This window comes from Gallinula chloropus (assembly GCF_964237585.1).
Source record: "Gallinula chloropus genome assembly, chromosome: 3".
In the NCBI taxonomy this organism is placed as follows: Eukaryota; Metazoa; Chordata; class Aves; order Gruiformes; family Rallidae; genus Gallinula; species Gallinula chloropus.
In genome coordinates, this window is record NC_140087.1 from 96,189,024 (window position 1) to 96,216,893 (window position 27,870).

General features: G+C 37.3%; 1 protein-coding gene across 1 annotated transcript in view; it reads right to left on the bottom strand.

The window, feature by feature from the left end:
• PRIM2 (DNA primase subunit 2) overlaps positions 1 to 27,870 on the bottom strand; it is a gene marked incomplete at its 5' end in the record, with an annotated part of 101,228 nt that overhangs the window by 26,668 nt on the left and 46,690 nt on the right. The window contains 3 exons of the mRNA XM_084261160.1: positions 9,017 to 9,202; positions 10,313 to 10,385; positions 18,342 to 18,409. Of these exons, the coding sequence (XP_084117286.1) occupies positions 9,017 to 9,202; positions 10,313 to 10,385; positions 18,342 to 18,409 (327 nt within the window). The remainder of the gene's footprint in view (positions 1 to 9,016; positions 9,203 to 10,312; positions 10,386 to 18,341; positions 18,410 to 27,870) is intronic.

The window sequence follows — 27,870 nt, forward strand, 5'->3', positions numbered from 1 at the left end:
AACCTTATCACTAACCTGCTCATACACTAGATTACTAAGTAACAGATTTCAGTAGCTACTATCGAACAACTGATACCACTTCTTTTAATGATAGCTAGTACAGTTAAAAAAACCATCACTAAGATGATTCCAGCACTGTAATTAATGTCCTGGAAGAAAGATTATGTAGCTAGAGCTCTTCTCTGTCTTTAAGACATGCCACAGGCTGAAATACCATCCAAAATTCTCCTGTATAAATCAGATGATAAAAACTGAAAATCAAAAGTAAGGGCAGGTACATTTTTTAGAAAAGGCTGAACAAATTTAAGTAAACAATCTTAGGTAAACACCACCATACCAGCTTCACAACAAAGACTGGAGAAGTCCAGTTTTAAAATAACATAATTGAGTCTGGTAGCAACTGAGAGGGATTGTGTTCGCAATGAGAGGGCACATGTTTTTACCACAGCACTTGCTACTGCGATTCCAAGAGCTTTTCTGCACAGAGAATAACCTCCAGTATATCATAGTCTAAATTTATTTATGTTTTCTAGTACATCATCACCAGTTGTGGTCTATTTGAATAACACCCATGAAACAAAAATATGGTGAAAAATAGCTCTTTTATACCAGTTCCATTTCAGAAACATTGCTTTGAGATTTTCAATCCATTACACAAACATCAACTTTTTTTAATTCTAAGGGTTTTTTAAAAAAACCCAAGTTTCTGTAACAAAAATACTGTCTTATAAAAAACAGTTTAAATATAAAATGACAAATAGTGGAACATTCTTGTCAATATTCTGTAAGCTTAGATAACTAAGATAAATTACTAATCAGCATATCAGTGTAAATACGGAGAAGGAAAAAAGTTTCAGAGGGAAATACACAGAAGCATGGTTGAGTTTAATATGCATCTACATTAGCTACAGGGCATAATTAAAACTACATCACTCACTTAAATCTACATAATTATGTCCCAAAGGCACTTTCTCTTTAGTATCCTTAATTTTACTGATAAACCTGAAGGACCTTGGGTTTATAAGGTCAGGCAATACTGTTTTAAAGTAAAATACATTCTTACAAGTAAAACAGTTAAAAAAAAGTAAAGTTTTGCTTCAGGTTTATTCCTTCTAGTGCTCAGAACTCCAGATGTGGCAGGCAAAACAAAATTTTAACATACACAGGAAGAAAACAGTACCAAGTGGAGTCGTTATTCTCCCGCCAAAAGGCACAGGGAAATGATGCAGCATCTACCACTGGGAGGACAAGAAAAAAGTGAACATGGACAATTTTGGAAACACCAGTAGATTTAAATACCACCCAATTTGACTAGTTGCATTTGACAGCACAACATTATGCGTAATTTACCATGCATTTACTATCCTTAATCCAAATATTAAAATATCTGTACACAGTTAAATCACATGCAGGCTTTATATATACACACACTCTCTCCATTTATTTATATATTTATGCAAAGGTGTAAGTTGCTACCTTTTCAGTGATGATTGTGTGCATTGCATATGGGCAGAAATGCTGAAAAACTGATTACTTTCGTCTTCTTTTGTTCAAGTGGTAGGACATTTCTACCATGCATCACAAAGGACATTCAATCTTACAGTCACATCTGATTCCTCATCATCTGACTTCTTATATATCAACTGGAGTTATGATGTGCTTCATTTACTTGCTTAATTTGGAAAAGAAGGAAAACGGACTAGGCGAGAAGGAGCCACAGACCACATATCTATATTCTTTGTTTAGTAAAGAGGTCAGAGCAGAAATACCTACACAGCTGCACACATTTGTGAGAGTACTGTGAACAGTGTAGATGTTAGTGGTAAATCCCTTTGCAGTAAAGTCAGGATTTTCATTTTGTCAGGAACCTAGAAATAGTATCAACTGCTTATCAAAACCTGTATCATTAATCGCATCATGCAGTAATGTCCACAAGCACAACATGGCATGTTATTTTAGTGACTGCAATTCCATACTACTATTTAACCATAAGCAACAATAAAAATCTCCATCCAATGCAAACAACTGCTTAACTAAACAGGAAACCAACAGCTACCTCTAGTGCTAACGTAGATGAGAGAATTTCCTGCAGTTTTCTCAGAACAACTGTGTCTACTACACTAAAGAGAAGCAACGTTGACACTGTTGACAAGGACTTCCCTCTAGCCATGGGCCAGGGGTATATGTTGACAGGCATGGCTAATATTATTCTCACTTGATACAGTCAGTGAGGAATCTTATCCCAGTTCCTTCCTATGTCTTAGCTGAATTGAACAGGACTCGGCAAGAAGTTATTCACTTTTGATCATACATCTTGGAATATAATTGAATGCAGCCCCTGTGAGCATGCTTTCTCACTAGTCTCACTTCCAGAATCCATTACAGTGCTCTCTTTCCTAGTGCTTCAGTCAATAGGTACACAAAACAAACAGAAGAAATCAAACCATGCAGAGCACTAGGTCAGTAATACTCCAACAGTACTCAGCTGAGGGTTTCAAAATTCTGAAGTGCTCCACAAGAGAAGGGAACAGTATGCTAGCAAGCATAAATGAATGCACACAAGAGAAAAAGGGGCAAATTCCCATCTATAAAACACAACCCCAAATAAAAATTAGAACATATGATAGCAAGGACCTTGCATAGAAAACACACTTACTGTGATAAACATTTTGCCAAAACCAACCCAGTTTTAAAGGCAATTGAAACTTATTCAGCTAAAGAAAGATATTATGATTCCTTGAGCTAAACTGTGGCCAGACCACAAGAGGTTTTGCAAGAAATTCCTGTTTTTCAGGCTCAGCTCTAACCATTCATATGGAAGAATGTCAACAAAGTCCTCAGGATTTTCAGTTGAGTCCAACTCCTCACTGTCTCTTAATAGCAAATGACTCAAACCAAAGGAAAGAAATCTTTTTCTAGCTGCAACCAGCAAGAAATCTGTACTAATTCAGCTTGACTCAAATACAAAACCAGCAATCCATGCATTCACGGCTTCAAGTCATGCTTTTAATTCTCATGCCTGGCTGCATAAATTTTGACTATAAACCAAATTCACTCAAAACACGTCTTCTGCATATTGACTATTAAAATATAAAATGAACTATCCTCTCAGCCAAGAATATGCTATCTAACTGATCTCAGCAGCAGTATCAACCTTCAACAGCAGTTATGTCCTGTTCAAACAATGCACCTGTTAATCTCCTGCCTTCAATTTACACACAAAAAGAAAAACCAAGCATTTAAAGAAGCTTCATGCACAGAGAAGACCTCCTGTCAGCTGATTCGCTGCCATAAAGCTGATTTCCAGAAACTAACATGACGACAGAGTTCACTATGGACAGCCTGAACTTGGTGCTCAGTCTATCACTGTGGCAAAGGCTGCTCAGCTCCTACCAACCAGCATCATGGTCGAGTCACTTCAGAGTTTTGCACAAAAACTGTGATTTCTCAGACCTAGCTGTTCAGAGGAATGCCACAAAGGATTACATAAGGAAAAACCCAAATCAAACCCCAAAACAAAACCACACAAAAGAACTTGGATCATCTACTGCCTTGAACCCACCTGTAACAATAGCACATTAATGTGTTTTTATTCTTCAAACCTGAATTTAAAGAAAACATTTCATGTATATTCAATAGTAAGTTTGGGAATCAGAATGACTCATATATAAATGAAAATGCATTTTCATGTTTCTTCTGACTATTAAATCACTTTTAGCCTGCTATTAAAGCAATTTCCAGAGGTAGCTTTGTTTGCAGAATACAAAAAACATTTGGAAACATATCACAGAAGTAATTTGACTTACTTTATGCTCAGTTATACTAGGCAAGCATAACCATTCAACATACAATAATGTTATGAATAGAATGCCATTTTGCCAATACAGAATTAAAATTATTCACTCAAAATCTTTAAAATTCACTTGTTCTGTCCCACTATTACAGTATGAAATGATAATTTCCAAATAATGCAAGAGAAGTACAGATATAAGTGGTTCTACTGCAGCCAGTTTTTACAGTCACTCAGGAAGGAAAAAAAGAATCCTTTTATGATAATGTTAAAGCAAAAATTCAATTTAATTAAGAACTTGGTTATTTAGTCCCCTGCTAACCAATGGAGTTACTTGAATGCTTTGTTACCATGACACAGTCTTTCACCACCACAGATTTCAAGGGATAAGATTTTACTGGTAATATATGCTGTACTTTTATTACCTCTTTTTTTTTAATACATCCCAGAAGAAACCAAACATTTCTGTGAACTTCTATAGTAGACTTTATACATCTCAGGAGATTTCAAACCCAGCCACCTCTTTGCATTACAGTACTGCTGAATACAATTTTTAAAAGATTTTAATCTATATCATTATCTCTTAGACCTTAAATATCGTGGGTTGCTGTTCAACATGTCACTCTAGACTGCACATTTGTAAAGTTTTAGTAATTCAATGATAAAAGTAGCAAAAGACATTCAGTTACGCATTATAATTAAACATGTGACAGAATAAAGATCACTTTCTGATTTATGAATCAAAATACGTTCTCAAAATAGTAGGTATCATTACCCAGTACAGCAGGCAAGTAAAAATTAATCCAGCTGCACGTCAACCCCTAATCCTCACATAAATGAGAAAGTAAAATACCAAAAATGTAACCAACTGACTGATAAGGAAAATATCCAAGGGATTTAAGGAGGAGGAGGGTGTTTTAGAGAACCACATCATCCACGCTTTACAAATTGCGCTGCAGACAGTTGTGCCATTTAAAGCACTGCCCTACAGATTTCCAAGCACCTACTTGTATCTTCACTGCAATACACAGGGAGTTTGGGGAGGTGTCTGTAATATAACTGTATACAGCTACAAAGCACTGTAGCATAAGCACATCTAATTTACATCTATGTTATATTTGTTTATTCCTTATGATCTTGCCTCCCTCTAGTGGTTGGCCCTCAGAGAAACGTACATGGACCTGTATGTGGAATCAGGGGATAATTCAGGCTGGGAGAGACCTTGGGAGGCCTCTACTCCAAGCTCATGGAATTTCTGGTTGCCCCTGCTAGAAACATTCACCACCAACAATTTGCAACTGAGGTAAAACCTCACTCCTGATTCCAGATTCAAGGACCTCCTAAGTTCATCTAGAAAAGAAATGGAAGAGTCAGGAAAATCAAACCACTGGAACTATTTCACTGGTATGTATCTTTATCCCAAAGTTCCACTGCTTATTAACAGATTAGGAGACACATTCCTTTGCATATTGACGTGGTATATGTCTGGCAAGTTCTCTGTCCTCTGCTTCATACACTATCATCTTGCATGGAAGAAACATCTAGATTATATTAATAGTCAACTGCACCTCAATTCACTTTCATTGTGAAGGGTTATGTCTGAGTAAACTTTCGTCTTCCTTCTCCAAAGAAAACATCTGTCACGAGGACCTTCACTAATGGGAAGGGATGAAGAGTTATACCTCAGATAGGAACCTCTGAACACCTGCTCATTGACAATTGTGATCAACTTCTACATGAAACAACAACTGCAGTAAAGTAATCTGGAAAATTAAGACAGGAAGAATAAGAAGCTTCACCACATCCCCCAGGAGAGAGTCCTAGACTACCGGGGCTAAAACAACCCATGTCTCATTCTCAGTCAAAGGTCACAGGGACCAGAAAGCCATTCTGTCATCAGGATAATTTTGTAAATATAGTAATGCTTACATTTTGGAGATTTATTAAATAAGTAAAAAGCCAAACAAGAAAACTCACAACTTTCAGATGTACTTCAGTACAATATGCAAAAATAAGAAAAATCAGTGCAGTATCAACATCAAAGCAATTACTCTTCAGACTTTTCAACACGAAACTGCACTAGCAACTGTTCTGTAAAAAGATAATCAGAATACTAGAAGAGAGCATTTCGTTCAACTGTGCACCAAATACCACTAGGAATATATATCACAAGCATATACATAGGAAAGGAAAGCAGAAAACGATGGGTTGCCTCAAAGCCATCCACCTGTATCAAAACCTTGATTCCAGGCTATTAGCTAAGGTAGTAACTGAATAATGAATGCCTTCAGGAAACTGATCCAACTTTCATTCTTTCTTCCACACACTGCATCGTCTTTCAAGTCTTTGATTTCATATTCACAGATCATCCATACAAATAGATCTGAAAACAACTACAGCCAAGCAATGATCTCAGCTATAAGGAGGTTATTTTCAGCTATCAGAGTGTAGTAAATACAGTACTGTAATTATTTAATTCGTTTTGACTCATCTTATTACTTTATTGATTCAAGTATTTTAAAAGCATACTGGAGTTACCCCCCTCTTTTGGGGGAGGGAAGTTATTTTCTAAATAACAAGAACAGGATGTGGAAGAATCTATGGGACCTCTTTGGACTCGGAGTACATTTTACAGAAAAAACAAATCAGCCTTAAAACAACACTGAGGTTATGAAGTCAACTGGCATAATCACTGTCAGAACAGCAGCCATCCAGCACCATTTGACAGCTGATCCCATCATCTGAACAACAATAATTTACCATTTAGATACTCCTGCCTAGCAATTTGCAGAGTAATTGTAATGACAGTGAATGAAGAAAAAAAAAATAAAAAATAGGTTTATTTTTCCCTCTGTTTGAACATGACCATTCCCCAACTCCCTCACCCCCACCAACTGAGCATCTCTACCAGTTTCAGCACTTTCTTTGTGGGCAGTAGTCGAACACCCATCACCCCCATGCTTTGTTTACAATGCATTTTACAGATTCCTCTCTAAAGGCAAAATATTGTTTCTTACAGATTTTTCTACAGTGTTTTAATCAATGAGCCCTAGGGTATATGTCCACATCAGTGATCCTGAAGAGCACTGGAGGAATTATTTTTGGCTCAAGTTTTCCTTGTGCCTATGCTGATGAGTTCAAGGTTAACTTCCTTCCTGCTGAGCACCTGAAGCTGTGCACCAAGAATTCTTAGGATTGAGAACTGGTGTAAATGTTGCTGCCATTAAAGATGAATGTGAACTTAAGATTTTGAAGCCATAACCACTTGCAGCAAATTGAACACTCCCTCTGTGCATTACACTAGTCAGTAACCAGTAATTAACCTTAGTCTTCAGCAAGTATCATGCATGTATCTTCACAATGCTCCCTTAAGACAAAACAGTATCATTATCTCCACTCTACAGGAAAGGAGCAATGGCATGAGCATCAGAAAATAACAATGTCAAAAGAAGAAAGTACCACTAAGAATTGCATTAATCTTCATTTCTTTCAGGACATTAAACATTATATGATATTTTACTGTGGAAAAACCACAGACCGCTGACTTCAGTTACAATTGTGAAAAATCAGCTTTTTTTTTTACCCTACTCTGAAGTTGGTTATCTAGCACTTGAGAAGAATGAAAATGACATGGAAATAGCAGCCTGCTAGTGAAAAATACAGTAACTACAACCACTTGCTTCATTCATAATGTATTTTCTAAATTTCAAAGCTAAACTCAGGATCATAAAACTTCATCTATTTCTAGGGCCTACCCAGACAGTTCTATACTAGGAATTTATAACCCTGTGATCGAAAACAGGATCCATGGTGTGTACATGTCTTCATATGTGTGCATACATCTGGGGTCAAAGCAGAAGTAGGTGAAGTTAGACCTGTTCACACAATATTATTTTTTTAATAGAAATAGTTTATTTATATATTTACATTGTTATTGTTTGTGATAGATTGGTTTTAGTCTTTCAATTTCCCTTAAGCACAGGAAATTGCAACTGAAAATTCTGTATTTTCCTAAATTCATCCAGTACTTAAACAGAATTCAATTGCAAAATTTAAATTATTACCTCTATTCAAATTCTTTCTTGAAACTTCTGTAAGGGAATGTATTTTGGTTTTCTTTTTTAACAAAATTCCTATCTGCTCTTAAATCATATCCTAGCCAAAGAGCTAGATTTACAGAGGTCTGGATACTCATTCAAATCACACCTTCAAATATCTTTCCCCTCCCCCAAAAAACTGCAATCCAGGTTGACCTATCTTCCAGGATGTCAAAGAGGAGTACTCACCTTATGGTACTGTATGCAGCATTACTTTTTGCCCCATATCTTGTATATACATCCATGTCCCAGAGAATCTAAGCTAACAAAAGACTGCCTAGCAAACACTCCAAGACAGTACTCTGGAAAGTTGAGATCTAACAATATTAGACACAAAGCTGATATAAGGTCTGAAAACATCTGCTCTAACACAAAGCATAGGCCAGGCAGACAGATGACAGAGGAAGCCTGATTGAGTCTACCTAAGGCTGTTAAAGCTAAGGAGCAGGTCACAAATCTCGAAAAACTGGCAGACATTTTTTTATGCTCTCAAAGAGACAGCACATGTTAGACTTTACTCACTCACAATACTCTCCAAAATCTTAGCAAGGGTTGGTCCAATGACTACAATGTCAATAATACTGCTCATTGCACTGAACAGAATTTTCTCCCTATTTCCTTGAACATATTCTTCTGTCTTTGTTCACCTCCAGCTTCTTTTATTCTTAGACTGTTAATTTGTTAAAGCAAGCCCACCTCAAACACAGCTATCCAATTAATTTGTTTTTTGTAATTAACCAACAAAAAAGGATAACCTTGCCTCTCAAATGGTACTGTTCATGATTACTCACCTGCTTGGTAAATTTATCACACAGTATTTGTACTTCATACAAAAAATTAGTTTCCTAGTGATTTAGTGGTTAAAGTAAGATTTTTCTAGTCCTCATCTATAAAAAACTTCTTCGTGGCTTGCCATTTTTCCCCCATGCTTTAGGAGACCAACCAACAAAATTAATAAAGTCATAAGCAAGGAGAGAAAAAAAAATAATCCTACCTTTAAGAGACATTTCTGTGCTTTTTACCCAATTGCCTACTTTAACAAGCTTCTATCCAAACATGTAGCACGATGCACACATTAAACTACATCCTCACATTGTAATAGTTAGATATCTTTCATTTGTTCAGTTACCTTGTCTGCATCCACTTTGCCTCTGATAAACTCTTTCTTCCAAAATTCTAGTGCCTGTTCCAGAGTCAGGCCGATGCCTTTTAAGAACAGGCCGTACTGCATGCGGCCTCCGTGGCGGAGGTGGTGGTTATCGCGTAGGGCCTTGTGCAGCTGGCGCATGCAGAGAGGGAATGACTTCACAGACAGCTGTCGAGAGAAAAAATCGTGTTTAAGGCACACTGATCATTTAATTTGTAGGATATACGCTCATTGTGGTTATTAATTAGCTTCACTAATAGGGCCAGTGGCTGGAAGAAAAGATATGCGTGTGCAGAGCACCTTGGGACTGATGATAACCCAAGTGTGTCCGTAAGCCATCATATTCAATAACCATCTCAAGAACAAACTCCAAAGGACAGAGTAATACAGGTGGTTGCATCGGACTATCTTCAGCTACAAAGTAACACTGGCTTAATTGCTGTCAGGAAAAATATATCCACAGTTCCATTACAATGTCTCTTGCTTCTTCCTAATTTTACCTTCTAGAATGGCAAGGTGACCTTTGTTCTAGTTTTTGACTGTTGGGAAGGGGATTTTTTAAAAACATCTTTGAAAAAGTACAAGTAGGAGTAAGATCATTGCAACTGATCTTCAGGTTTTTTCCTCGAAGAACACTATTTCTCATAAAGCAAGATCTCAGATATAAAAACGTAACATTCAAGTTTGCTTGGGCTTTGCATTTTTATTTTAAACATCTGAGCCTTGCCATGGAATTCACTAACAAAGACACAGGCATGGTTAAGATGGACGGTGAAAGCACAAATAATTCCTATAGTTCAGTTAAAGGAGGTTTAGTGTGTTTTTAATTGTCTCTGTACCACTGATGGGGGTTTACAATCAATTTTATTTACTTCCTAGTTTGAAAAAGGCTTCTGTAAGTAAAAAGTGAAAAAAGAGCACTACAAAGACTAATATTGCAACATAGTAACATAAACTAAGCATTGTGGGTTGCAAAATTATTAACTAAACAAATTTTGTTAAACTGATTATGTTTACTTTAGGAATTTGCAAAAGTAAACAAAGTTAAGCAGCAAATTAAGCAACTCGTTATACTTCCAGGATAAATCCTGATTAGATGCATTTTCAGGAAATTCTGCTCCATTGTAAACTTTATCACAGTTTCACTCAAGTAGTTCTCAAGAGCTACAGAGCAAATACGGAAATAAAGGCTTTGTATACTGTCTGCACATAGAGTACTTGAATTTGAAAAGTTATGTATCAAAATACAACGTAACTAAATAAACACAGAGGACTTACAGCATCAATCTGCTCTAGAGAAATTTTTCCAGTGTTCTTTTGCACGCTGTAATCAGGGCCAACGTAAGAATGGCTGGGAAAAGAAAAAGGCAAACACAGTACACAGCATTGCTTAAAACTGTTCAAAATATGCATTTTGCAACTTTAGAAAAAGATCTATTTTACCAATTAAAGGCTACAAATATTTTTTATCAGTCAAATAGTATTTGACAGTTATGTAAGTACTTAAGATTTATAAAACCAACATTACAGTCAGTATGGTAAAGAAACCCTTCCTCCCTGTATCTGAAAGGAGTGGTGAGGGGTCATTCGGAATTCAGACCATAGGATCAAGCTACTGTTGTGGTTGAGAGACACCTCTGAAGATCACCCAGACTGAGCTGCACAAAAGAGAGTTAACCACGGCAGGTAGCTCAGCATGTCCTGCAGCTAGGTTTTCAGCATCTGTAATGACAGACTCTGTAACCTGTGATGAAGCTGTTCAGTGTTTGACCACCCTCACAGTAAAAAAGTGTTCCTTATGTTTAAATGGAGCTTCCTACATTTCAATTTGTGCCCACTGCCTCCTGGCCTATCACTGCACACCACTGAGAACAGTCTCATTGTTGTCTTTACTCCTGCCCCTCATCAGACACCTATGAATATGCACTGGTAAGATTGACACACACCCCCTTCTGAAATTTATCTCCTCCAACCTCACAGTCTCTCCTCATAGGTACTGGGGAGCCTAGGACTGTAAAACAGTGCTCCAGATGTGGCCTCACCAGTACTGAGTAGAGGGGGAGGGTCACATCCCTCAACCTGCTGATAATGCTCTCCCTCAACCTATACTGGTACATGGGGTTATTCTTCCCAGATGCAGGGTTTATTATTCCCTTTTGTCGAACTTCATAGGGTTCGTGTAAGCCTATTTCTCCATCCAAAGAGAAAGGCAAAACACACACCTGGTTTAAACCATTCCTCCCAGTTTTGTATCAGCTGAGACTTGCTGAGTGTGCATTCTGTCCCATCACCTAGATAATTGTCCTGGTTTCAGGACAATCAATAGTCAGACCAGTAGGGTATTTGTATTCATCAGCGGCTGAGCAGTAGTGATGGCTTCATTTCCATGCTTAAGGAGCCATCTGTGGAGGCTGACAGTAGACTATTGTGATCTGAATGAAGTCACACCACCCATAAGTGCTACCATGCCAGGAACACTGGAACTTCAACACAAACTGGAGGCAGAGGAAGCCATGTGGTATGCCACAATTGGTATTGCTACTACATCTTCTTAATCCCTCTGGCCACAGAGAACAGGCTGCCATTTGCATCCCTACACCTGGAATTAACTGCTCTAGGGGTGGAAAAACAGCTCCACCATCTCCAATGGACTGATCCAGCCTGCACTGCAAAGCAATGAAGTTCTGGTGCTCCTACAACATCATGTGGAGCAACACAGAAGCAGGAGTTTTTGAGAAAAGGAAGAAAACAGTCCAAACAGACATTAAAGCATCACCTAAACAATACAGGACCTGGTACTGATCCCTGAGGTACTCCAGTAGTGACTGGCCTCCAGCTAGTCTTAATGCCTCTAATGACCAACCTCTGAGCGCAGCACTTCAGTCCACCTCGCTATCCATTTACATAGCCCATAAGTAACAGTTGTCAATGAGGATTTTACAAGAGACTGTGTCAAAAGCTTCGCTAAAATCAGTATAAACAACATTCACTGCTTTAGCTCTCACCACCCCATGAGCCTTCTATAATGAAATGACCACCTAGGAGGCTGGTCAAGTATAATTTCCCATTCACAAATCCATGCTGACGAGTGATAATCACCTTCTTGTACTTCGTAAATCTAGAACTTAGATGAGGCTGACCAACCTGTAGTTAGTTCTCCATGCTCTTTGTAAAGCTCACTTTTGCTTTCTTCCAGGAATCAAGACCCTCTTCTACTTCACTAGCTGTCTAGTATTTTAACACAAAAAAAAACCAAAACCCAACCTTCAAAAAACCCAACCAAACAACAAAGCTGATACAAACACTATGAACATCTACCCTGGAGAAAAGAAAAAAACCTCAAAAACTACTTAACTGAACCAATAAAAAGCTAGGAAGGCTTTTACTGCAGTACGGACATACAAGCACATGTTAACTCCTCACAAGAGCAGTCTCATCAAAACAGCACAGGACTCTGCATGTGCCACCTCACCTTTCACTCCAACACTAATAAAGCCACTTCTGATAGTAGAGCCAAGCTCAGGTGACCTTACACTACAGCAGAGACACTCACATACACATTGTCACCAAAGTAATTTCAAATCACATACAAGCATCTAATGCCAGACTTTTAAATATATAGACTTCTTGAATGAGGATATATGCAGGGCTGCAGAATAGGCAAAGAGAAATGTTTACAGTAGAAACCAACCAAAGTCAAGAGCTGACAGTACAGCAGGCAACAAAGCAAACAGTGGCTTTGGATACAGCATATTGGTCCAAAAATCAGGTTCCAAAGTCTGAGTAAGAACAAATTTATTTCCACAAGAAGGATTTTTCAAGTAGAAAGATAAATTCTTAAATCTTCTGAAGGCATATAGAGGCTAACTCCATAAAAAGGAGTTTTGCTAAATGATGATACTAGGCACTACAGATCATTTTGAGACATTTCAGTACTGCAGAGTGTGAAAAGCATATAGCTAAAAGTTGATTTTACTACAGTACATATTATTTAATTATACATGCATTCATTCATTCTTCACTCTTATTTCTGGCACACACTGGAGCACTAGGCAAGCCTACAATACTTAATAGATTTTTTTCATTACACAACAATGCATAAATAATTAAAAGTATTTGAGCTGTATATGCCTATTACTAGTGATTCCACTAAAGAAATATCTAAATTTCCTTGTAGAACCAGACCTGCATCATTTAAACTACAAGCAAATCAAAACTTACAGTCCAAAAACCATAGCATCATAGAATCATTTTGCTTGGAACAAACCTCTAAGACCATCAAGTCCAGCTGCTACCTGAACACTGCCAAGTCCAACCACTAAATCATGTCCCTAATGACCACATCTACGTGTCTTTTAAATGCCTCCAGGGATGGTGACTCATTCATTTTCCTGGGCAGCCTGTTCCAACGTCTGACAACCTTTTCCATGAAGAAATTTTTCATAATATCCAATCTAAACCTCCCCTGGCACAACTTAATGCCATTTCCTCTTATCACTTGGGAGCAGAGACCAACACCCACCTGGCTACAACCTCCTTTGAGGCAGTTGTAAAGAGTGGTAAAGTCTCCTCTCAGCCTCCTTTCCTTCAGACTCAACTGGAAGCACAGAACAACAGAAAAAAGCTATTGCTACATGCAATTTTTTATTTTTTGGAAAGCAACCAATTAGGAAAATGACCACTCAGTTATCACAGACTGACATCCCAGGATGAGCGCTGGTTAACTTCTTAAGCTGCTATACCATAAGCACTTTATATCATCTGCTTGTACCCTGTAGTATTTATTAGAATCGTACCAGTACTGGAAAAAAAAATTAAAATTGCTAAGCTAAAGAAACCTATATCCCAGCATCTGTAGAAAGGATTGGCCTGGGAAGCGAAGGCCCAAAGAGAAAACACAGAAGTTCTCCTAGACAGCAAGTGAAAAAGTTACTGCTAAAAAATCCTGCTGACCATTACATTTGGGCTTGGTAGAAAACTTTACTGCAAGGACAGAAAATCCAACACTAGGAGTGGGGATGGGAAGAAGACATTCTACTTTTAATTTTGAAAGAGCTTAAATACACTCAGCAAAGTAAGCAAACAGTAAAAGGTTTTAATAAATGTTTTCTTATTTTCTGCAAGGTCAAAGTTCCTTGATACCTGACACCACTCACCAAAGACCTGAACTCTACAAACTATCTTCAAAGACAGTGCTCTGAAAGACGGTGGTTTACCCATCCAAAACATGTGGTAGACTGGAGCTGGGCACAAAGAGGCCAGCACTAGTCATGCTGTCTTTGGCAGCCAAGCTGTAGGACTCCTGTCCCAAGGAGCTCAAGAGACTAGGAGCTTCTGGGTTTGAAGTTTTAGGTATCTGGTCCCTTGATTTCATCACAAGAAAACAATATACTGCTTTCACCACAGTTTTCTCTACATTTCTATTTAAAAAACCCTCAACAACCTTGTAAAAAAAAAAGAAAAGAAAGAAAAAAACCCAAAAAACCAACAGCCAACAGAATCTTTGTTCTATGAACAATGGTCCTCATTTTTCCATGTCATTAAACGTTGCCAAACAGCTTACTTCTGCTGGCTTGAAAACACATTACAACACAAACCAACTAGGCCTGTGATAACCCTTTTTTTGCTTTCAGTTTCACCTCTTAACTTGGATTCATCCTTCCTTTTATTCCACATAGCTTCTGAAGTTACTTCCCAACCAAGCTTCTTACTCCACTAGAAATATCTATAGTTCTTGGTAAATTTTGTTGTTTACTGGAATGCAAGCAGCTATAAATTCACTTTTCACTTGAAAGTTTTATTTTACTGTCACATATAAATTCCTATCTCATTCCATTCCAGACTTGATCACACAAAAAAATGTTTTTCTCAAATCCAAAAATCTTAGCTACTGAAAGTTTTCCAAGTATATCTTGCAACTAAAGATCAATACATACATTTACAATGCTGCTGACCAAGAAGAAACCTCCACTACATCAACATTTTCAAGAATGGGATCTGTCTTTCAAATAACCAGCTGTAGGACCATTCTTATAAATACTGTATCATTCACAGATGTGTTAGTGTATAAAGAGATTTAGTCAGGATAGGAAGGGTAATTCCCAGATGCTGAGGGTCGTAAATGACAGCAGTCTATTAAGGCATGCATTATTCATTACTTGCTTGTAAGATAAACATAAATGAGGAGGGTGAACATGTCTGCACGACACCACATTATCCATTAAAAATATCCAGTCTTGCAAAACACTTGCTTTCTGTATCAACCTTGTGAACTATCATTTCAAGACAGAATTAATACAATCACGTAAGTGTTGGTTGTAAAGGACATTAAAAGACTGTCAAGTCCCATGTCCTCCTTTAAGTGGGACTACGCCAGCTCTAGGGAGGAGACACATTGTTTTCAAGCTGAATCCTAAAAATTTCACAAATCATAGTTCCTCACCTCTGGACAGTCTGCTGCACTACTATTCTAGCACAGACATTTTTGATAATGTCCAATCTAAACAACCCAATTGCTGCAGGTGACCACTGTCATTTGTTATATCCTCTGGCACCATCAAGAATTCATGATGTTTCTTCTTCAAACAACTATAGGCTGCTATTAGATCAACCCTAAGCCTCCTCTTCACCAGACTAAAACCAAGTCAACTCAGCTTCATATACAGGCACAGTCATATAGTAGTTTGATGGGATTACATATGACAGCTTTTGTCTATCTCTGAAGTTATTTCTGCTGAAGATTTTAAACAATAGCGTTACAATCCTGTAATTTAATCACAAAACTCATATAAACTCCTTTGAAAGCAGGAGTTGCAGAAGTGTTCTCATGCATTTAGACATAAAGTTCCCGTTTCTATTAAATTGCTAAAACTTTAGCAATTTAAATCTCCCTGTAGCCTACTGTGAGCACGTGAAAACCCTAAGCACAAGCTTGCATCAAACTTTTTAATGTTTCAACTAAAAAAGTTCTCTTTTTTTTGTCTAGTACAATTAATAATAGAATGCACTAATAAAACAGAATAGGATAAAAAAGAGGACCTAAGTCACAGATAAAGTACATACTTAGTTCAGAGCAGTCCAATTACAAAATACATGTTATGTCCATTTAAAAGCATAGGCTTGGATTAAAAAAAATTATGCAGACATAATTGACAGTAAAGTGACCTTTTCTGAGGTCTAGCTAATTTAAAAGTCACAAGCAGATACAAATAGCTGCCAAAAAATTTGTGGGGCATTAACAACCAAACGATGCTCTGTAACCTTCAATTGTGTGTTCTTTTTATACACTTCTATCTAAGGTTTTGCTCCCCTGGTAAAGCTCTATTGACATATGCCAAAAATAAAATACTGCTATAAGAATTCACACAATGAAGGCAGAGAAAAGCCTACAACTAACTAACATTCTCCTTTTTTACAAGCAAGATGAAGCAAAAATGAATCACAGATTCTGAGAAATAAATAATAATGGAGAAGACCTATTGGTCATCTTTCTGTACACCACCAGAGATCGTTTTTTATGTTGTAAGGTGTCATGTACTTTGTCTATTTTAAAGGAACTTCCAGAACAGCAACTCAGAAGCATTTATGTAGTTTCTCTAATTGGTGCCAAAATGTACTGGGAACAGCCCCTCCATTTGCACAAAAGCAAAACAGAAGTAACTTACTACTTATTAAACACACATACCCAAAATAACAAAGAAATGTGTAAAAAATACCTTCTCAATCAATGTAGCATACAATCTCCTTATTAAAGAGTTGATATTGAACTAGCTTTTTGCCAACCTTTCCTTTTCCCATATCTTTTGTATAAAGCAGAGAAGACTGTGACTGCTGAGATACTGAAGGCTGTTCCACTTACATAGATGCATACCATATATCAAAAGAAACGTCAATTTTTTCAGCAATTACTCCTAGACAGCATGATTTATATAAAGCTAGCTTAATTGCTCTTTAGCTTCAAATGGAGAAAGGTATGCCACTGAGGCACATCCTTTAAAATCCCAGTAAGATGTATGGTAATAAAAACACAGAATGTTATTGGCATTCAAAAGTATCCCCTAACCAGTTATATAAGTTACACTGCAATATTTTTTCATTCATTGCTCTTGAACAAAAGTTCAATCATATATAAAGAAGCAGAGATACAATGAAAGCTATTTTTCCTGTTCTGATTTACAGTAAAATCAAAAAACATGAAACTGTTCCTAAATAACTGTAAGTTTTTTTTTTAAAGTCAAAATTAAACATGAGGCTTTGGGTACACGAATCTTGAGCAGCAGAGCACCACAGGAAATAAAAAGCATGCTATCTGCATCCTAATTCTGGTGCAGTGCTATCTTGATGGTGCCTCACCGCTTCCATTTTCTAATTCATCCCACATAATTTCAGTGATCTTAATGCAAAGCTCTATGTCTTCAAAAACAGAGCCTTCATTACTGGCATTCAATATTTAAGTAAATTTCTACCCTTAGAGATATTAAAAATTCAACTGAATAAATACCTGAGCAACCCAATCTAACCGGATCTGCATTGAGCAGGGGCTAGATTAAGTGATCTCCAGAGGTTCAATTCAAGCTAAATTATTCAATGATTCTAAACCAATGCACCTCCCTCTAATTGTACAGTCTCTGTCCTCCTGCACACTACCCTAATATGATAACTCTCCAAAACAATATAAAGTGGTAAAAAGCAATCGTGTCTAAGAAAGAATCCAGACCTATGCTTAACTTGAAGAACAGGTATTCTTCTTACTCTTCATCCCCAAACACATTCAAAGAAGGTAGAAAGCTTCTATATACTGTATACCACTAAGAGAAAAGGAAGCTATTTCAACTGTGTTGCAGAGCACTCTTAACGGTTCACATTTACAGCTCTCTCCTTAGGTCCATTAAAAGAAAACAGGCCTCCATTTGTCAGTGACAGTGATGGAAATATGTTCCAAAAAAGATCATAGAACATCAAATATTTGCAACAAAGAAGGCCCATACCCTAAGCAGTGTAATTTGCAATCTGTTTTGTTCACAAAGAAACCTATCAACTTTACACTTACTATAAAAAAAGGTTTTATAAAAGCTATAAATATTTTCTTGTTACTTGTAAGCAACACCAGCCCTGTGTGTTTCATGTCTAATTATGAAGTATTTGTTAAGTAAGTGCCAGAGACACTTTCAGGTTGTTCTTTTTCCAGTCAAAGCCCATTGCACAGATGAGGTGTCTGAAAAAAAATACCATGGCTAAAACATTCCACTAAAACAATTATTTTCATCTGTATGAAAGAAAATTCACTTATGCTTTCAGCTTATGCTACCTGAGATGATTAAGCAGAGGTTGTAGTCTCTCTTCAGACTGTATGGATGGCAGTGATCGTGCTGTCAGCTAGAAGAAAACAGAGGTTGAATTAATAAAATATTAGCTTCAAAAATTTGATAGCACAAAGTAGGAATTAGATAAGAAATCACACTGAATTCCTGCTACAACTTTATGCAACATTGGGTAAGACACACTTTCTCCTGTTAAAAATAACTAAGTGCAGCCTTCCAGAATCTGAAGTTAGCTGAAATCTTTGTAAGTTAACAAAGTTTAAAACAGTGAAAAGTAAGTTTTCTAAAATTACAATGTCATTTGAATTAAATAACATGACATCACTGAAAGCAGTACACTTTTTCCAAACATACTAGAAGTCATATTCTACCTAGAGAGTCTTCCAGCAATCACATAATGTAAATATAGCCCATTATATCATATTACATACAATTCACATTGGTATAGAAAACTGTACTGTACATAATATTTAGCACTATATAATCTCCATATGTTCTCCCCTATTCAGCGTAACAAGGTCTGCACTAAGGCCAGACATAGGTTTGGCAGTCTTCTGCAGTACAGATGGGAACATTTTCCTACAAAGTTTTAGGCATTGGGAAGGAATGGTGAGGCCCTGACAAGTTGCGCTGAGAAGCTGTGGCTGTCCCCTCCCTGGCAGTGTTCAAGGCCAGGTCGGATGGGGCTTTGGGCAGCCTGGTCTAGTGGAAGGTGTCTCTGCCCATGGCAGAGAACCAGATCGGCTTTGAAGTCCCTTCCAACCCAAACTATTCTGATTACATGATTTTTCTCTGTTGATTTCAGCTATGAGAGTCACACTACTACCAATGAGTAGGAATGGCTCTAATCCAAATGCAAAGATCAAATGGGGTTAAAGTAGGGATCAGTCAAGGCAGCCATAAAAACTGAAGGAAAGGATTTAACAAAAACACTCAAAACTAATGACCAGAATAAAGCCCATTACCTTTGCCATTTGCAAAATCCTACCATCACCTGTTACCATATAACATCCTGCTCAGCAATAAAACTAAAGAGTTTTTCCAAAGTAGCCATTGTTCAGGGCCTGGCTAGGCACTGGTCTGCTGGTGGTGAACATCACTTGTGGGTTTTGTCCTTTCTGCTCTTTGCTTAATAAACTGTCTTAAACTCAATCCATCAGTTCTCATTTTTACCTTTCCTGAATCTGTATCTCCTCCATCCCTCGGGGGGGCACACACATGCAGCTTTCCCAGTGGCAAGAATCAATCCACCACATACATATATAAACTCATTTCACACCAATAAGAAACTGATAAATTTAATCTTAAGCACAGTTTTCACAGTATTTTGGCAGCTTTGGTTTCCATCTTACAGCAATCCAAAAAGAGCTGCTACTGCTTTGTACAAAACCTACTGAAGCTGGTTCTACACCACCACCTTTTACGTATTTTTTTTTTACGCTCAACAGCAAGAGCACCCGAATTTTCAGCAAAAGGCACTAACATTGGATCCTGCTGGGAGTTTTAATAAAACAGTGACTTCATGCAGAAGCATTTGTCTCATCAGTCAGAAACAAATTTAGCTTAATTTGAACTAAAGCAGGATCTGACTTGGTGACCAGTAAGACAGAGGAAGGGGAAACCCCCTTCTTCCACTTGTGATACACGCACAAACAAAGCTTTTCCTGAAGTTAATTCTTCAGACCTTGTTCAAAATCTGGACACAAACAATTCATCTCCATCAAATGCTAAATAACAAGGTTATTTTCAGGAATTTAAAAATCTATTTATATAACAAACTTTTCTTTATAGGCAAAAACAGAGGTGATATTAACTGCATTAATTGCTCCTCAAACCATTCCATTCTTAGATAATGGTCAAAAATCATGCTGCACTTCCATTAGGAATATGGTCTCTCTGTCCCCATTAATTATCCAGCTGAGTACAAGCCTACTCAGTAGTGAAATGCTAGAGAGAGATAAGGTAAAAGACAAATGGAAACAAAAATCTGAATAAAATGTAACATTGTAGAAATACCTGCAGCAGTTAACACATCCAAATTAGAAATTAGTATTTTATGTAGTCTGGTAATCCCACACTACCTATTCACATCTTTCTGCTGAATATTTTGACAGACTTCAGAGATACCTGTTTAACACTACTAAGCACTACAATTGTTCCAAATAACTCAACCCTGAACAAGCTTCATTCAAAGATGTGGTTGGCTAGCAATGCTTTCAGTTCTTTTCCAGATGTAAGCACCCTCACAGAGTATCAGCTCTTATGCAATTAAAACCAGATATACACATTTTTTACTGACAGCACAGTAGCCGTGACATATCTGAGAGCTCAAAACACAGATCCCAGCTTTCCCCCTCACCGGGGATATCTGAAAAATGAGAGGGGTCAGTAACATGTTTTCTGGGGAAGTTTTATACCTTAATCTGGGATTTTCCTCCTTATCCCTAGTCTATCTAGATTAGCTATCCTTCTGGAGTCTTGCTTGATCAAAAGAAAAAACAATCTCTAGGAGATGCTACAAAAACATTTGGAAGGCTTTCCTCCTCTCACCCCATTTTCAGATACAACACGTTAAAAAGAATGCTGCAGAAGCAGTTCTACTTAAGGGCTGTGCCATAACATTCTCTGTATTATTAAAGATACACTACACACATGAAAGTACTCCTAAAGCATTTATAATATTTAGGATCAACGTGAACCATGTGCACACTCAGAATGATTAGAGTAAGTAACAGGCCTTTAAACCTCAGGTCCCCTTACACTGAATCCAATTGCAAGTGTTTCTCAATGCATATAATCAAGACCACGCTGTTATTTAAACAGGGAGACTCTACTACATACTGACATCTTATTTCAAATATAAATCACTCAGGTAAAACCTTTCTCCAGCTGCAATCCAACTGCCTTCAGAGACAAACATGAGTTCTGATGTACCTTTTATTCCAGAACACAGCATAAATGGGGGATGTACTAGTCACAAAAGTTTTCTTAATACATTTCTCCATGATTAGAAGCACTGCTGATGAACAGGAATTCTAAAACTTTAAAACAACTTCATTTCAAACAAAACCTGAATTTTAGATAGCAATTCCTTAAAAAGTAATTTTAAAGAATATGAACTCTCCAGTGAGGTAACCTATTTTTCTATCTTCTATTTTAATGCACCAGAGACCAAAATACTTGCCTTAAATTTAATTTAAAACATGTCTTAAAGTTTTGTACTTCTGAGAAAGTCTTAATATTGCTTTCTTTTCCTTTTTTTAAAGATGTTTCAGAATTACAGCCTAACACAGTCTTCAAAACTCTACGGTTTTGCAGCCCCCACTAAGAAGTCATGAGATGTAGATATTGCCAGAACCCAAGAATTCAATTTAATTACATTTCTCTGAAACTCCTTCAACATCCAACTAAGTTGCAGGCTGCCTCATACCAATAAAAACTGATTGATTTTGAAACATCAGCTATCTTGCTAATGCTGTAACAAAATGTCACAACGCAGATGCTATGCAGCTGGGGAACCTGAAGCAACAGAGGAGTGTTTGCATGCTGCTGTGTCGCTCTACCTAGACAGGTGACATTTTAGCACGGATCAATTGGCTTTTGAAAAAAAAGTTGGAGTTTAACCTTTCACAGCATGTTACAAATCTCAAGTGTTGTACAAAATTAATAAGTAATTTTTACCAAGGCTTTTTTCAGCTATTGAAGTAATTTCAGCAGCACTTACACTGAAATATGCTCGATAAATCTAAAGCAAACCATTAATATCACATGTATTACATGTGAACTGCTCACACACAATCTGTGTGACAGGAGACAACATTTTTCAAAACTAATAAAACTATTTAAGTGAGAATGTTTTCAACATTACCGATTACTTTTTTGCAATACACCAATACATATTAATACAGAAGGCATTTAAACTATGTGCATATTGCACCACCAAAGGTATGGAAAGGAAGTAAGCAATTGCCATTAGTGGGCTCTTTGTACAAATGTAACAACTCAGTGACATTTTCAAAGGACAGGAAAAAATTTCCCTCATGAATTTCTAGTGGTTGATACAGGTGCCAATATAATGCTGAAATTGTTTTTGTGGGATGTTTTTTGGTTCTGTTTTTGGTTTTTTAATTAAATAAAACTCCCCACCACTCTGTGCTCTCTCTCACTTACACACACCCCCTTCACAATACCACAGACCAGTCCAAAGAAAATCACAGAGAATCCAAAGTGGCCTTTTGCATTTTAAGGAAAGTAAATCAAAGGCAACACCAACTTACTTCTAAAGAAAGGAATACAAGTTACATTCTTACTACTGTAATGCTCTCTTTTTCTAGACTCTAAAGGTGAGGGCACAACAGTTACTGTCAAAGTTGCTCAAATGTTTTATGTAACAATTGAGAAATTTATATATAAATTGTATTATAAAATATATATTCTAAATTAATTAGATATATGCAGTATTTATAATGTCCTTTAATATTTACTCCATTAATTCAAGCTAGCGAAGGACAAAATCTTTCATGGAAGAAGAAACAAATTAACAGTTGTCAAGAACTTCCTTGTTAGCACATCCTAGCTGTTTACCTAATACTTCAAGAACTTTGAAGAAACTGAATTCCACTTACTTCTGCTCAGCATTTGTCAAATGCATTCAGAATAATAATTCATGTTTTCCTGAAGCATTTGCTTCTGAAAATAATTGATTTATTTTTTCCATTTGGAAATGTCTACCTTTCATATTCACTCTGAGGTATAAATAACATCTGGGTTGAAGATTAATATTTTGTCTTTAAAGCAAAATTCTTCAATAATTAAACCTTGTTTAATTGGTAAGTGAACTGCTGCTGGGTTTTGCATCATTATTACTTGTGCACATACTAATTTCCTTGCACATGACGGTGAAACTATGTAAATGAACTCATCTCAGGTACTTTTTTTTGCATTCTAACATAAAGCTGAACAGTTGACAGTTACCAAGATGCTCATTAGATATTTTTCTCCCAAACCAGATTATTAATTCCATCTTTCTTACAATAGGGCAGAGTGTCTTTCAGGCTTTAATTATATGTAGATTGAAGTATCCACTTAAAAAGCTACCTTGTCAGCAAAACCCAAATCTTCTGTTAAATAATGCTGCTTCCCATAATCGTGAAGGTTCTTCAGCGATTTTATCAACTGTTTCACCACTGCCATGCTCTTTACCAAGAACTTTCACAGCTTTTAATTTAGTCCTCAGTCTTTTTTGAATCTAGTTCCAGATACCTGGTAATTTTAAAACTAAGTAAACAGCACAGTGTAACACTTGTCTTTACTGCAAGCCTGGAAAAATAAATAATGTATTTGTCTACAAACTTTCTGATACTCGCACACATTTCCTTCTCTCTTCAACACTGCTCCCTCTTCTTTGGCTGCATGCAGATTTTTTTTTCTTTTTACAGCATTATTTATGAACAGAAGCTTCTCCATTTTACTTTCTGGAGTCAATATTCGGTCTGTGACTGGGAGTATTCCAAGGTAACCTGGAATCTGTTCTTCAGATTGCTGCTTTAATTAACTTGCATCAATGGGGAGTTATTGGAGGGATCAGGTCACTCAGCAGTGATTTCCCCAAGGTTTTACTGCTAGGATTTTGAAGTTTTTCCCCCTCGTCCCTTCATTCATGAGAAGGAAATTAAGAAAGCCAACATCTCTGAATAAAATGTGGTAGAAGTTACTAGCCAACACCCAATCTGCTAGGAAGCATAAAAGATTCGTTACTGCTTCACCAAGTACCCTCAAAGTCACTGTTACAAACCATGGTAGGCTTTTCCTCTCACAACTTCATCAAGCTGGCACTAAAGTTATGCTACAAAACTGTTTTAAGAACAACCAGAACCACTGTAGCAAAGCTGAAGACGATATGCAGTCAGAAAGAGAAGAAACAAACATCTGTATACTCATCCAATCCATCCGATTAAAATCTCATACTACCACTATGGGGCTTCATCTGTTGTCCTACAATGTAGACTATCATAAAAATCTTGAGTTACAAAGCTGTTATGTAGTTATCAATCTTGACAAACGTTATTACTAGTCTCCCCACATGCTGTTCAGATGGCACTATAGGAAATAAATGTCTGCAACTGCATGAAAATTAGTTATTATAAATTAGTTTTACTACAGAACTTCAGAGATGATTTCATTTTCTTAACAGGATTTTATTGCTGGGAATCAGCTACTTAGGCCAGCTCTGTGCTGCCCAGCAGAAGAGAGAGGCAGACATCTGGAGAGACACCAGCATAGAGCCACTAAAATGATTAAATGACTGGAGCATCTCTCCTGTGAGGAGAGGATGAGGCAGCAGGGACTGTTCAAGCCTGGGGAAGAGAAGGCTCAGGGGGAATCTTACCAAGGCACATGAATTCCTGAAGGGAGGATGCAAGGAGGACAGAGCCAGGCCCTTTTTAGTGGTGCCAAGCGACAGGCTGAAAAGCAATGGACACATACTGAAACACGGGAGGTTCCTTCTGAACATCGGGAAATGCCGCTATGCTGTGAGGGTGACAGAGCACTGGCACAAGTTGCCCAGGGAGGTTGCAGAGTCTTCATCCTTGGAGATACTCAAAAGCTGTCTGGACAGTCCTGACAACCAGCTCTAGATGACCCTGCTTGGTCTGGAGGGCTGGACCAGATGACCTCTGGAGGTACCTTCCAACCTCATCCATTCTGTGAAAAACCACAGGAGACTGGAGAAGTTCCAACAATTTTCTATTCTCAACTGCCCAAGTATCAAAGTTGGTCACAAAAAATCAGTTATTTAAAACACAATACATAATACAGACCTCCAGTACCAATATTTCTGAGCAATATTAGCATTCCTGTTTTCCACAGAAGAATTTTCATCCCCTAAGCATCCTCAAAAGTCCGTGTTTTCATCAGTAATGTAGTCAAATTTTCAAAATTAAATTACCTGTGATTAGTAATTAGAAATAAATTCTAACAAGATTGTTAAATCTATTCTTTTGTTAGGGAGTTGTAAGGATGAAATGAAGTGATTCTTTAAAAATTAGATAATTTTACTCATGAACTGCTTTCAGAGAAAAATAATTAACAAAAATCTCAAAAACACACTTGTTAGGGATTAGGATTATTACCACAGTCAACACTGACCAAGGCTTTGTTCCTATTTAGTATTTAAACATTATGGTGGAGACATTAACATCTAAGGGAAAGGATCCCATTGCAAAGTATTTTCTCTGTTTAATGAGCTTCCCAAATATTCCTATACTTTTTTTTTCCTTGAGAAAGTTACTATAGCATTTCAAATTCATTTAAGTAATCCTTAGAAATTCCACACTAGATCCTTAGTAACAACAAACAAAAGAAAAGATTTTACTACAACAGTCTGTGTGATGCCAACCTCTTGCTTTCAAACGTCAGAAGGCTGCATTTGAATTTTTGTGGTTTATTCTCTCAACATGTTGTATTGCTTAGAAATAATTATTTTGTTACTATGACTTAGAAAATATCCATCTTATAGAAATAAAAAGGTATTTGGAATAATTTTGCTCACTTATGCATATTTTACAATATTGTCGGGGGTTTTATTAAGAAGCAAAATCAAATCTTGCCAACCACTGAAAAAGACTTAAGCCCCAGCTTCCCATATGCTCAAGTACCAGTGATCACATTCTTATCTTTAGTGAATAGAGCTAAAAACATGACAGGCACTCAAATTTCATGCTGCTAAAAAACAGCATTAATCTGAGCCTACTCATCATCATTTTCAAATATTATACCGAATCTTAACTCTCAATTGCCAGCAACAGCAATGACATTTCCTAAATACAAGTAAGAGTTCATGTTTAAATATTTTCTTTTCAAAAGAGAAAAGGATATTAGCATTAAGAAAAACTACTAGCAACTCCAACAACATGCAATTTTTTTATTGCCTTTTTAAAAAAATGTTATTTATATCTGTGATTATTACGAACATTTTACTTCTGAATAAAAATACACTCTGACATAAGAACACTTCCCCCAGGACTCAAGTCTTTGAAGCAGAAAACCAAGCCTTCAAAAAATCTAGTAATTACAAAATATAGTACTATTGCCTTAGAACTTCACGATGGCAGTGGGGACTCTAGTTGACCTCCTATTACGGCCCGTGATTTGGTGCTTTTAAGTAAAAGCAGAAGTGCACACAGCAAGTTGCTAAAGTGAAGCAGAAGCTGGTGGGCGTTAAGGCCTGGAGATATCCTCCTGCCTAGCCTGCCACAGCCAGGCTGCTGCCACCCCCTAAGCCTAGCCCCAGGCAGTAGCAAAGCTGCCCACAAGCCCCTCATGCACACGTACACTGTACACACTGCTGGCCACCAGCCCACAAACTGTAGTCTCCCCAGAAGCTGCCTCTCAAAGCCCTGACTTGCTTTCTGGAAGTTGGCTTAGACATCAGCTCCTCCAACCAGTGACTCCCAAACCGTCTGCTCCCTCCAGTACCCTGCTCCCAGACCTATGGGCTCTGACTCTCAGACCTCTGAAGCTATCCACTAGCTACAGTGAAGTTCACTACCCACACACACAGAACAGAGAGAACCCTAAAACCAGAAAAACAATTCAGAAGAGTGTTTAATAGGCAGACTTCCTTATTATTCTATGACTATTCTATGATTAAGTTATTGCTGCAGTGATAAGGCACTGGACACAAGCCTAACAATCAGCAGAGATTTACTACGTTCCTTTTTCCCACCTTTAGCTCTTCCTGTAGACAATCCATAGTAACTGTTACACAATCCCACAAGGCTCCTCAAATATCCCATGTTTGCTCTTTTCATTGAGACACATGATGATCTTTTTTCCCCTCAAAGTTTTGTGCTGCTCCTTTGATGGTTCATTAACCAACAGCTTGATAGTTTTTTGGTATCTTCTTAACTATCTCCCACTGGTCAGAGTTTGTGTAGCTGAGTGTTTAATTTATTACTTGTCCTGTCTTTTGTCCTAGTTTTTCATGCTGAATAGCCATTAACCAGATACACTTGTGTAAGGATACATGGAAGCTAAGACTGCTTCCCACATTAAACAATTAGATGTGCTTCACCACTTGATTTTAACCCATAACAACAGCAATACCACTATTTTTCACAGAACCAGTAAGAAAGATGACCAGTTAGGAATGAGGTGAGGGTGAGAACACAGTAGAAAAAAAAAAAAAAACAACCCACAGTTCAGACTGTATTCTCTACTGGGATTTTGTATCAGTACAAATCCTAATCCTCTTCAAATACCAGAATACAAACCCAGAATCCTTCACCACAGTTTGGCAACATCCTGGCTGTTAAAGCATGTACACTTATGATACGAACATTGGAAAAGCATAAAGTTGTGGACAGTAACTGCTTCTGGCTTTTTTAATTAGTCCTGCATGCAATGGTATCGTAATGATAGGCAGAACATGGACAATATTCATTAAAAAAAAATGGCTATCCCACCAAGTGTCTTTCTTGAATACACCTCATATAGAAGAGAGATCTTGTACAC